General features: G+C 50.7%; 2 protein-coding genes across 2 annotated transcripts in view; one reads left to right on the forward strand and one right to left on the reverse strand.

The window, feature by feature from the left end:
• The window catches only part of LOC147630555 (Cyclophilin-like peptidyl-prolyl cis-trans isomerase family protein), a 67,987-nt gene that overhangs the window by 4,777 nt on the left and 49,836 nt on the right, over positions 1–13,374 (forward strand). The window lies entirely within an intron of this gene.
• On the reverse strand, positions 681–1,876 carry LOC147630556 (uncharacterized). The gene has a single exon (XM_086810463.1). It carries the CDS (start codon positions 1,672–1,674, stop codon positions 898–900), a length of 777 nt encoding a protein of 258 aa, XP_086666589.1. The 5' UTR covers positions 1,675–1,876; the 3' UTR covers positions 681–897.

The following is a 13,374-nucleotide window of genomic DNA, read 5'->3' on the forward strand; positions in this document are numbered from 1 at the left end:
CATGAGACTTCATCAGCATGCTAGGAACTCTCACCAGGGTATCCACCCTTCTATGAAGCCCTTCAACATGTACCGAGTCATGCCAGGAACTCACACCAGGATATCAATCCTTCCATGGAGCCCTTCCACATGTAACCAATCATGTCGGGAGCTCACACCAGTTTGGCCAGCCTTATGTAGGTGTGATTGCCTTATGTGCAAGTGAATTGCTACAGTCATAGTATTACTTGAGGTAGGATTTTCGTGGATGAGTGTTTTACACTTACGATAGCCTCGTGATCTTGTTTGGGATAGGATTGCTATAGACGAATGTTCTTCACTTATGGTAGTTATGGGAGGAATATCATATGGGGTAGATTGATGTGGTGGGCTTACTTGAAAGTTAGCGTCCTTCAGGTGGGAGTTTGGGTGTGTCAAGACGGGATTGGGAAGGAATTGATCACTCCGACTTAACCTTATGTCTAAAGGGGATCTTGTATATGGAGTGTATCCTAGTGGTATGGGACATTAGGATTTGCTACATGCAGGGTATTTGGATACATCTATATTCCTATGTGGTGGATTTTTGATTGAGGGGAAGTGGCAGTTGATTTGAGAAATCAATTTTAAGGAAGGAAAGAAGAATGAGACTGTGGATTGCGGATGATCGGAGAGAAAGAAAGAAAGAAAGAAAGATATATTAACGTCCTGTCGAGGCCAAAGCTGACCTATAGGACAGATCAGAATACATCTTTGGTTACAATCCACTTCGGGGTATCGGTTAAAGAAAAGTGCATGTGGGATCAAAAAGAAACTAACTTCAAAGCTCTCATGACTCATGAGAGTTACATGTTACAATGGTAAAATCACCATGTGCTTAATGTGATTAGATATGTATAAGTATCAAGTTCATGTCCTTCAAAAGGAGGGTGGACCTTTAAAATCTTTGATGATAGCTTTTCCTCCTCTATAGACCGCCCACTTCCCTTGTTTCCTTGCTTCTCTGACTTTGGCCAGTTCCCCCGCTCTATTCTTTAGTTGTAGTGGGGTCAACTCATCAGAAATCCACACCGAGGTACCTTGCAATGATTTAGTCTGCTTCATTACCTTGATCTTATCAATCATATCATAGTATCGAACCCTAGCCTGTTTCCCTTTAATTTGAATGTCAGTTGGGTCACCAAGGTCTATAAAAGGTACCACTTTAGTGAGTCGTTCCTTTATGATATCTACATCCAAGATGTATCCCTCTAGCTGTTCATCTGTGTTGGTACCTACTGACCAATCTTCTGGCAAGCCCCCAATTCGAACAAAAGTTTCCAGGCTTTTGACCCTTTCATTTTCTTTCAGGACTGACAGTACTTCACTGACAAAGTTCTCTGATTTTACCTGAGGTTTTGTGCTTTCTTGTTGTGTTTCCTGTATTTTTTGGGTTGCTTCTTGGGCTGCTTCCTGAATCTCCTGCTTGTTCTTGATGTCCTGCAATTGAGCTTCGAGGCCAGCAATCCTTGTTTCTTGACTGGCAATCTTTGTTTCCTTGTGTGTCAGCTCAGTTTTGAGGGTGGAGACCTCCTGCTGCAATTTCTTCAGTTCTCCCATGATGAAGATCTCCCATGGGGATTGAGGTTTGATAAGGGGTGGAAGGGGGGGTGGGTTCGAGGCCATGGTTGCAAATGACTTCAGTTTAGGGGCCATGTTGTATCACGGGGGTGCTGAAAATAGCCCACAGGGAGCCCCCCCCCTCCCCCTCAGGGGGGTACTGAATTTAAACCCTACTCAAGAGAGGGTAAGGGCGAGCAGAGGAGCAGAGGAGGGGGCTGCTACTACAGCGGCGACGAGAGGGGCAGGCCCTGCTGCAGCGGCGACGGGAGAGAGAGAGAGAGAGAGAGGAAGTGACGGGGAGAGAGAGAGAGAGAGAGAGAGAGAGCGGAGAGGGGGGGGGCTGGGTCTGTGGCGGGAAGAGAGAGAGAGGAAGTGACGGGGAGAGAGAGAGGGAGAGAGAGAGCGGGGGGGGCAGGAGGGCAGGGGCAGCAGCAGGTGACGGGGAGAGAGAGAGAGAGAGAGAGCAGGGGGCGCAGGCCGAGAGCAGGGGGCGCAGGCGGAACAGCGAAGAGCAGGTGACGGGGAGAGAGAGAGAGAGAGAGCAGGGGGCGCAGGCCGAGAGCAGGGGGCGCAGGCGGAACAGCGAAGAGCAGGTGACGGGGAGAGAGAGAGAGAGAGAGCAGGGGGCGCAGGCGGAACAGCGAAGAGCGGGGCAGGCCCTGCTGCAGCGGCGACGGGAGAGAGAGAGAGAGAGAGGAAGTGACGGGGAGAGAGAGAGAGAGAGAGAGAGCGGAGAGGGGGGGGGCTGGGTCTGTGGCGGGAAGAGAGAGAGAGGAAGTGACGGGGAGAGAGAGAGGGAGAGAGAGAGCGGGGGGGGCAGGAGGGCAGGGGCAGCAGCAGGTGAGTGTTACGTAGTTGCTTGGCATTTGCCAACTATGATTGGGTCTATGTGTTCTTGCGTAAAGCGGTTATGCTTTGCCAGATGCTGGGTGAAGGTTCTTTGCTTCGTAGAGACGGTTCCGAGGGATCTTGGCGCACGCACGTATTTTGTAGAGATCTAGATTTAGGGAGATTTTGTTGATATGGAAATCAATAGGTTTCTCAGATAGATTTTTTCTCCCGAGAAGGTTTAGTTTGTCTGCCAAAAGAGATTGCTAGCAACCTTTGGTAAGCTTTCGGAAGACTTGCAAGCTAAGGAGTGATGGATTTGTAATACGCATATGGGGTATGTTCTGGTGGTATGGGACACTAGGATGTATCACATGTGGGTTTACATGGTTCCGTCGAGGGCGATGTTTTTGTTGGAAGGTTGGCGATTTCGGGCTTGTGATCTATGGCTAGAGCGTGCCTTGGATTATCCCATAAGTGGAAGCATGGGAAGTTGAAGTGCCATATGTAGGGTGTGGTGGCACCTTGTCATAGTCATCTCCTCCGGCCGGTGTTTTGGGAGGCAGCTCACTGGGAGATGAGAGCCCGGTGGAGGGATGCTGCAGTGCCCGTTGGGGGTGTTTGTGGAGCTCGATGGTGATGTGTCTCCTACGTGCGTTAGTCTTCCGCTTCGCATTCTGACAGTTTTAGCTTCTCATAGGACAGTTATCCCGAACTCAGGATTGGTGGATGCCTAGTTCATGGGGTAAGTGCACTAGCCTCTGATATAGCATATGTCTCTCAGATGATGACGGGCACCTGAGCAGTGACCTAATAAGTGCCATGTAACATGCATCGGAATTATGCGTAATGAAGGATCTTGCCACACAAAGTCTCACACCGCCTTCTTTATTTTGAGTTTCGCGAGTCTTTAGCAATCCACTTTATCACTTCAAACTTTAAGAGATGAGAGAGAGAGATAGATCTGTACACCTTATGGGGTCCCAAATTACCCATTGAAGCCCCCCCTCCTATTGCTAGGAGTATTTGCTTTATTATCTTTGAAGAGAATGAATGTATGACTGACTTGGGACTGTAGGTAAGCCAAACGCAAGACCTTTGAAAGACCAAGAGTCGTGCTGAATTGTACATGGCTTTAGAAGCACCAATGATGACTGATCTCAATGCCTATGCACTCTTCCAATGGAATGCAGGAAGGCTGCAAATCTGAGGCTGAGAGAAGGGGCTGTTTGGGACTATTCTAAGCTGTGATATGCACTATGAATGAATGAATATTGATGCGTTTTACCTTCACCGAAGTGGCTGTAGCAAAACGATGATGTGAAGGACTGTTGAATTCTGTTGTATGCTGAAAAACGCAAGGTTCTGTAGCGCTTTCCTTGGCTGAATGCTGGGGATGATGCGTTTTGTTGATGAATGCCTGTGTGCTCTAAACGATGATGCTCCCAGGACTGTGGGACTGAATCGCTTGGCCCCAATGATGATGATGGATTAAATGATGAAAAGCAAGGCTATTTATATGAGCAAAAGTGCCGGTCGGCTGGTTGTGAAGCTGGTTGACTGTAGTATAATATGCTACACGACTTGCTACAATGGATAAATGCTGAAATAATATGGTAAAAATGCCAGAATAAATGCTAATAAATATGGTAAAATTATGCAATAAATTTGAATGGTATTCTAAGCCTTCTGCAATGGTCTATGTGGTCTATGTGCATATGGGATGAATGATATACAATATGCAACCATGATTTGATGCAAACCCTAAGGTTTCTACTGACACACTATGCATGAATGATTCTCTCCAAGTGGGTTAAGGGACTTGACTGACTCTCTAAGGCTGAGGAATGACCTACGTAGCTCGTGCCTGATATATCTTGGACTGAGGATTACAATGGGGTCATGGTGTACGACAATATCAAATCCTAAAGGGTTCTATTGCTGTACAATGGAGCATTGATGATGAGCCATCTTGTCACCATGCACTATAGTGCAGAGTGCATGTGACATTCCCTCCTGCTTAGCTTGGTGGCATGTTCATGGCTTCTAAATAACTGGGAGTACTCTTGAACGAACTCCTTGTCTAGCCAAACGGCTTCGTGGGTATCTCAATCTCGGAACTTCGTGTAGAACTGACGGAGTCTTCGACCGGAACCATGCTTCCAATGATAAAGAAGGATCGGCTCAGGCTCAATCTCTGATTCGTCTACCATGTCTGGTTGTTGTTCCTCTAAAACATCAAACACTTGTGGTCCAACATATGGTTTTAGCCAAGAAACATGGAAAGCATCATTCATCGTTCAACTGTTAGGCAACTTCAATTTCATGGAGACTACGGAAAGAAAGCTTGGGACAAGGTTTGCCCCACTTGTTTCAATCTCTATTTCATGATGCGCAAATAGACCCAATCCCTTCCTTGAAGTGGTCATCTCGTGTAGACTTATTTGCCTGTCTGCTAAGCTTCTTGTGCTATGGTTAAGCTGTCTTTAACTGATTCAATAATTTTGGAAAATGCTTCTGTTGTTTTGTTAGCCTTAAGAGATGGAGACACCATTCTCGTCAAAAGAGGAGAAATGGTGACCAAAGGTTGTCTCATACGGAGTACGTCTGATGCTAGATGAATGAGTATCGTTCAACATGGCTTGGACCAATGGAAGATAATGTTCCCATTTGGACTGTTGGTCATGAGAGTATGACTTGAGAACATCAAAGGCCAACTGGTTATAGATTTCTGTCTGGCCATCTATTTGTGGATGGAATGCACCAGATAACTATAACTTGGTCCCAAAGTTCTCGAATATTGCCTCCAAAAATGCGAGGTGAACTTGGAATCCCTATTTGATGTAATGGTGCTAGGCAAACCACAAATGGGGTACCAATGCTTGAGAAAAAGCCACGTCCTCAGCTGTGGCTGTATGCTTGCATGGGATGAGCATGCAGAACATACTGAAGCGATCCACAATGGTAAAACACTGAGTGTTATGAGATCTGGTGGATGCTGGTAGTGGCCCTACAAAGTCAGTAGAAATGTTGATGAAAGGTCCGTTGGGGATAGGCAAAGGTTGAAGTAACCCAGGCCTTTTCGTATGTGGAACCTTAACTTTTTGACAAATTGTACATGCTTGAACATGTGGATAAACATCACGCTTCATTTTTGGCCAATAAAAGGACTGTTTTAATTTCTTGAGGATACTTGTTAGATCACCGTAGCACCACTACGGGCGCTACCACAAGAGGGGACGGCCTCTGGCTCACCACCCAGCCACAGTTGAAGAATGAGGATAGCCCCTCATCTCCCAGGCTATATAGTGTGTGGCTTGCCGTCCACACTAGCCTGGCCGTCCATGACTCCGCATGGGTGTCCTCTCCCACTGAACCCTGGATGGTCACGTCCTCGGCGCTCTGGCGGAGGCGTTGACACTAAAGCCCCCGTCTGGCCATCCGGTCTGCCGTCGGTCACAGGCGTTACAGCCTACGTGACATTACTCCCCCCTTAAGAAGAGTTTTTGTCCTCGAAAACAAACTGGGGAAACCTCTTGGAAATTGCACTACGGCGTTTCCAAGTAGGTGCTTCCTCATCCCTGTCTGTCCATTTAACAAGTACCTCCTGGTACACTTTATGTCGGGTTTATCTGTCACGATACTCTAGAATCTTTTCAGGTTCATGTGGTATCTTTGGTGGCTCTATCAAGTCCACCAAAATCTCTGGAGAAATTGCGTTCTCTTACCCGTGAACTGATTTCTTCAGTTTACTGACATGGAAGACAGGATGGACTTGAGAACTCTCCGGTAACTCAAGTTTATATGCTACGTCCCCAATCTTCTTAAGGATTTTAAAAGAACCACAATATCTCGGAGAAAGTTTATCACACTTTTCCGTTTTCATGGTTTCTGACTCGCAGGAACCTTGAGGAATACAAAGTCACCTTCTGCAAAGGTCACCTTTCTACGTCCTTTATCCGCATAAGTTTTAGCGCGATCCTGAGCGCTACGAATGCTCTCACGTGCGGCTCTGAGCATATCATTCATATCTTCAAGGAAATCCTTGACAGATTGAATCTTCTCCTTTTCTAAGCCTACAGCCATGGGAGATCTCGGCTGGAATCCATACATTAACATGAATGGTGTAAATCTAGTCGCTGAGTGTTTGGAGCTGTTATAGGCAAACTCCAATAAGGGCAAGTACTCTTCCCAATTAGATTGCTTCTTACTAACATAAGAACGCAATGTATCCTCTAGAATTTGGTTAACTCTTTCAGTTTGACCATCAGACTTCTGCAGATCCACCGTACTCATACTCAGAGTAGTATCCAACTTTTTGTAGACTTCTCTCCAAAAATGACTGTTGAACTTTCTATCTCTATCCGACACTATATCTGCGGGCAGGCCATATAGCTTGTAGAGATGTTCAATAAAGAGTTTTGCCAACTCTGGCGTTTTAACAGTTTTCTTCGTGGCGATAAACTTTGCCATTTTAGTTAACCTGTCCACTACCACCCACACCGAGTCATTCCCTCGATTCGTCTTGGGTAAACCGGTAATGAAATCCATGGAAATGCTTTCCCATTTCCCTTGAGGAATCTCCAGCGGATGGAGTAGTTCTCCAACCTTAAGACGTTCGTGTTTATTGACCTGGCACTTATTGCATTTCAGCACATAAGTCTGGACGTCCTTAAACAAACTAGGCCAATAAAACTGTCTTTTTACTAGTGCATAGGTCTTCTGAATTCTGGGATGACTCGCACTTGGACTATCATGACTTTCTTTAAGAATTTGGGCCCGAAAGTCACCAATAGTTGGTACACATACTCTACCCTTGTAGAGTAAGTACCCGTCGTCAATGGAGTAATTCGCATATTTTTTTTTTTCGAGAAAAGATCCTTTCATTAGTTATATAAGAACGCCTGTAGGGCTACAAAAAATCCTCTCCTGCTCATAAGAAAACAGAGCAGAGAACAAAGCAAGGCAGCCAGGGAGACTCTCCCTAGGTGCTGAAAAGTACAAGTCTCAGTACAAAGAACTGAGGGGCTATATCATACAATAGGAGGGGGGAAAAGCCAAACAGGTGGCCTGTAGTGCCAACGGGGGGACCCCGCGTGTAGGGTATAGAAGGGGCCGCTGCGCCAAGTGGTGTGAAAGGCCTAGCGCCGCAAGATCGCCTCATCCGAGTCGCCCCGGATGCGGTCATACTGTCCTCGCAGGGTGTGGATCAGCTCTTGCCAAATCCCCCGAACAGTCTCTGCTGGTGGCTCCAGTTTCCCCTCAAAGGCCCTGAAACACTAGGTGAACCAGATGGTGAGGCTGCTGAGGAGCTCCCATCGTAGATCCCTCTCCTGTGTCCAGCCGGCGGACGAGAAATCCGGTGAAGGAACAAGGCGAGGCTGGCCCCTAATGAATCTGATGGCCTGGCTGTCCTGCTCCATCTCATAGCCCATAGCAGGCCTTGACGAAGTCGACCAAGCAGCGGCACCCCACGTATACATACCCTCTGGAGAGAGGGGGGCCAGAATGCGCAGCATCCGCAGCCAAATCTGCTGCGCTTGAGGGCAGTCCCATAGGCAATGTCTATGTGTCTCCATAGGGTGGCTGCATCGGACGTAGGACGCCGGAAGACCGCTGTAGACAAGCCAGGTGCCAACTGCAGAGCCCCTGTGGTGGGCGACCAGCCACACTGGAAAGTCGAGATCCTGCGTGCCTGTCGACTAGCCCAGAGCCTGATCCAAAAATCCTCCAGGAACTCCTGTGAGAGTCCTTGTAGCCGCCAGTGCCCCGATGCAGCTGGAGAGACCATCCTCCTCGCCGTCAAAATACGTCGCCCCAACCGAACAGTATACTGGAAAAAGGTGATCTCTGTGACCTCAAGGGATGCATAAGGATCATGCCACTCGTACTCGCCAGGGTCCCACTGGAGCCGGGCCAAGGAGCGCGCTGCATATGCCCATATGCGCCAATGGCTTTGATCTCCTCGGGCTCAGTAGCTACCGATCCGTCTGGCCTCCCAAGCTGGCGGACTCCTGCTTGAGCATGGCGGGGTCCTGTAATCTCAAAAAACTCCCTAGTCACTCTATCACCAAGCTGCGTCCACTGAGAGGCCTGGCGGCGATAGTAAAACTCATGTCTCTGCTCCTCTGCCTCTCTAACCTCCTGGCGTGCCTGGCTCAGCTGGGACGCCACCCACTCACATGTAGGCTGTTGCTCCTGAAGGCACTGAAGCGAAGCAAGGCTACGTCTCAGCCGACCCTCCCGCTCGCGAGCCTCTCTTAGCCGTGTCAAGGCTGCAGCGTGCAAAAAAGAGCGGAGCTCGATGAGTCCCTGGGCACACTGGCCTGCTGCATCCTGGTCAGAGCTCTGACTATCATGCCATATCCTCTCAATGTCCTCAGTGAGACTAGGATCTGCAAGTACCCTCTCTGGGATCCTCAACTGCAAGCTGGTCTCCCGTGTCCTCTCCTCAAGTGTCAAAATAACTGGCGCATGGTCTGAAAAAGAGGTGCCAGCGAGAATGCCAACGGAGCCCCCTCGCTCCCCTAACCTGTCGCCCACATAAAAGCAATCAATCCGTGATAGATTAGTCCCTCCCTGCCGGCGATCCGACCGAGAGAAACTAAGACTGTCCTGAGAGCGGGAGAAGGCCTCATGCTGCCATGCATCAGTGATCCTCAGTGTCATGCAAAATCGCTCCCTAGCTGCAAGCTCCGCACGCACTGTAACATGATTGCCTCCCACCCTATCGGCCGGGTCCTCAAGCATGTTGAAGTCTCCCCCGACACACCAATGTGCGGCCTTTGGCAATGCATCCGTAACCTGAGTCCAGAACTCTGCTCTGGCACTAGCATGGTTGGGTGCATAGACATTGAGCACGCCAAAGAGCTCATCATGCGTCCTCAGAATGACATACTGTGCTCTACCAGGCACAATGATCCCGCGATCCACAATGGCCTGCCGCCATACATCCGCAATGACCATACATACTCCTCCCTGCCCACCCAAGGGGCCAAACCCTGTAGACCAAAAGGTGTCCCATCTACCAGGCATCACCGAACCATATCTCCGGATCCTGCTCTCACCCAAATGGTGCTCCTGCATCATCAAAATATCAATACTGCCCCCAACCAGGCATCTCTGAAGCTCCTGCCTCAAGAAACCACGATAACGTATATAATGTGCTCCGCCAAGGCCCTGTACATTCCATGAGATGATCCTCATGGATGGCCTGCTGAGGTGGATGCTGTCTCAGCGGTACGGCGGGCCTTCGCAAGCGGCTTGGATGGAGAATAATCCCCATTCGAGCGGCTACGAATCTGCCCACCCGGTGTGCTGCAAGAATCTTGGATCAGGCGCAAGTGGTTGTGTCCCATGGCGACTGCCTCTCGCTCAGACAGAGCAACCTCGTGTATGCATACATATCCAGGGTCGCGTGCTAAGTCTGCCACTATGCGAATGACCAAATGTCGAATCCCTGAGGCATCCACACTCCCGGGATCAAGGAAAAAATGAGCCAACTCCCATAGTCGGCCTATCACATTTGTCACCTCACATGGTGAGAAAACTCAATTGCCTGAGTCTTCAAAGTGCTAAGAGCGAGCTCTAGAGTCCACTCCCGGTCGCGTGGGCCACAGAGAGGGAATGAGAAGGCCACCGCTGAATCAAGTGCCTCCTCCCCGCGGGCCGGAGGTATCACTACATGAACTCTGATGGGTGCTGGCTCATGGGGGCCCTCTGCTCCAAAAAGCCGTGTGAAGGAGTAATCAAAAGCCTCCGAGCGCTATCTAGTGTCGAGACGACTCCAGAGCTCTCTGGACTGCAGGTGAACGCCAGGGGACTGCTAGGGCCTCTCGAGGAGCTGAGGCGAGCCGGGGGGGGGGGGGGGGGGGGGGGGGAGGGGAGGGAGAAGGGGGTGGAGAAGGAGCTGCTGCTGCCGAAACCGGAGCGGGGACGGGAGGAGGCGAAGGTGGGAGCGAGGCGGGAGGGGGGGACAGGGGAGGGGGGGTGGGGGCGAAGGAGGGGGTGCTGGCATCTCCTGGTCCTCAGTCGGCGCTGGGGTCTTCTCCTGGAGGGGAGCAAAGCTGTTCCTCTCGGGAACCCAGTGATGCTGAGACTGTGGCTGCTGCTGCAACGGTCTCTGGGCGTGCTGCTGTGGCTGTCTCCCTCGACGGCGCCCCTGTCCAGGCTGCCACTCCGAGGTCTCTGTGGGCTGAGCAGGTGTCCCGGAGGCTGCCTGCCGAGCCGCATCTGTGGGCGGGCCATCAGGGGCCTGCTGCTGTGGTGAAGGTCGGGGTCTCCTGCGAGGGTAGGCCTTGGCCAGGTGGCCGACCTGTCTGCAAATAAAGCACTGGTTCGGGAGCCGCGAGAACTCCACTCTCTGATCTATCCATCCCCCCCCTATCCTAGGTAGCTGAATGACCTTCGGAAGGGAGGAGATGTCAGGAACCAAAACTCTGACCGAAGGTAGCCCAGCTGCTCTAGCCACCACTGAAGCTGCTGTGGGGCCAGTCTCGAGCACCGAGCCCACCAGTGCTCCTAGCCTCGAGAGGAGCGGAAGGTACTCGCGGCGGAGTCCAGGGAAGCAAACTGTAACATGGAAAAGGCGCTCTCCCTGCTCGGCCGTTGCTGGGTCAAATCTATGCTGCCAAGGTCTGAAGAATGCCCGAGCGCCCCTCATGTCAAGGGGACTCATGGCTAGGACCTGGGCCACGCTCTGGGCTGTCTCAAACTCGATCTGGTAGTGTCCACGGCCCAGTAGCTGAACGTCCAGGATCTTACCCACATCTGCAAGAAGGCGGGCCTGGAGAAGATCCCGGATCTCCCCTCTGCTGGGGCGAGTGCCAACTATACGGCAGATGGTGGAATGTGCCTGGAGGCGTTCCACCTCTGCGGAGCGAGGCTCGCTTCCTCTTCTGGCGAAAGAGAAAGCCTGATGGGGGTATCCTCAGGGGCGGGCGAGGGGGCTGCGGAAGAGTCCCTCTGAGGTGGGGCGGGAGGAGCCTCCATCAGAGTCTGAAGCTATGGCGAAGGCGGAGCGAATGCAGAGAGACTTGCAAGAACCGAGCTGCACACAAAGGGCGGAGGGGGAAGGTGAAAGGGGAAAAGAAAAGGAAAGAACCCCCAGGGGGCGGAAAAAACCAGAAAGAAGGGGGGGGGGGTAAGGTGGCGAAGAAAAAACCCGGGGGGGGGGGGGGGGGGGAGGGGGAGGGGCGGAAGCAGCGCGAAAGGAGTGGAGGGGGGAAAGAGAGGGCCAGCGGAGGGGGGGGACGGGGCGCTGAAGAGGGGAGGGGGCGCGACGGCGAGCAGATGGGGGCGGGCGCTTCAGCGCAAGAGAGCCAGGTGGAGGGGAGGCGCATAAGCGAGGGTAGGCGGAGGGGGAAGTGAAACGGGAGGCGGACGCGTGTATTGGAATCGTATAAATGTGAACAAGATTCTGAGCACTTAACACTTTAGCATTACAACCACAAAGCTGAAAATGACAGTACACCACATAAAGGGGCCGATGATAGGCTGACCCCCCCCCCTTTAGGTTATATTACCAAAAGAGTCTGCAAAGTACAAGATTATGGGTGCCTGGGGATTCACCACCAGCCTGCACTTGATTCTTCCAAATACATCATGTATGAATACATCTCAAACAAGAGAATTTGTAGGTACATCCGCCCTACACACAGGTACATCCGCCCTGCACAAGCCTCTTCACAGGTACATCCGCCCTGCACAAGAGTATCACAATCCTCACAGGTACTCCGCCCTGCACAGGATGTAAATGGATCTTTAGGCCCTGTTTCCACGCGAGAAACTGATCCAGAAACCCGTGTTCTCCGCGAGCAAGTGTTCCCAATGCTTGCCCTAAACACCTGTTACACCAGGAATCCTTGAGACACATCCATGCTCACATATTCCATTGCTGTCCGGCCTGTTTTATGCAATAACCAGTCCAAAACAGCAGCTTTCCATCGCGAGAAATCCACCTGTAAAGGGTCCTATTGCCCTGTGGAGGTCCCTAGAGCTGTCCTGTATTGTCCAAGTTGACTTTGGACACCTGTAACCAGCCCAAAACTCGCAATAACCAGAAAATACAGGTCTGAAATTTACCAACCAGCCCTTTAGAAGAGTGTGGGGATTGATATCCAAGCTTGTGTGAGTCCGGGAAGCAAGCAACCAGCCCTGTAGCAACTCCAAAAGCTTCAACCAGCTCTCCAATGTGTTGAGTTATGAATAAAACAGCCCAAATGGCCTCTTCAAGGAGGCGCCTTTCTCCAGTGCCACCTATGGTGCTTGGTGGGTACACATACAGGCTGACAAGTGTCCCCATAAGGTGTCCAGGTAGGTGTCCAGCCCATAGTGCTCCATTTGTCCTGTTTGTATAAGTTTAGGTCCAACCAAATGGGAAATGGCCATAAGCTGTCCGGACTTCATTAATTTTGGTCCAACCAAATGCGAACGCATTATAAGTTGTCCGGCCACTTATTAATGAGTGTGGACCTGCAAACCAATAAACTTTAGTAGTAAATGAAATAAGCTGTAAATTGAGTGTGGACGCACTTACCACCTGCAAAACCCATAAGCCCACAGTTTTAGGCCCAAGCAGGAGTGCACACACGCGTCCACAAGGTGCCCGGGCGTCCCCGGTCCCTCGGACTTCACAAGCCAAAATAACAAGCATTGTCCAGGCAGCAAGACAATGTCACACAAAGTAAAATAAAGTTATGGCATGCATCATTTATGCATTGTGCACATGTAAACTTGGAGAACCACCTATCATCATTCTTGTACTTGAAAATATTCCGCCTGCCATCATAACACACCATGTGTGCATGGCCGGAATCCACACGGGCACCGCCCGAAAGTCCCCAAATGTCCTGCCATGTCCTTGGACTCATATGCATCCACTCATACGATCCATACACATGCCCAGGTATAATACATACATGCATCCGCATGTTTCTAGGCCTGACACGCATCCGCATGTCCCTA

The sequence above is a fragment of the Cibotium barometz genome, chromosome 16 (assembly GCF_041138505.1).
Source record: "Cibotium barometz isolate CiBa-2024 chromosome 16, ASM4113850v1, whole genome shotgun sequence".
Classification (NCBI taxonomy): domain Eukaryota; kingdom Viridiplantae; phylum Streptophyta; class Polypodiopsida; order Cyatheales; family Cibotiaceae; genus Cibotium; species Cibotium barometz.

Bases quoted from the DNA above. Each gene is read 5' to 3' on its own strand.
- LOC147630556 (XM_086810463.1), bottom strand. From the start codon at position 1,674: ATGGCCCCTAAACTGAAGTCATTTGCAACCATGGCCTCGAACCCACCC.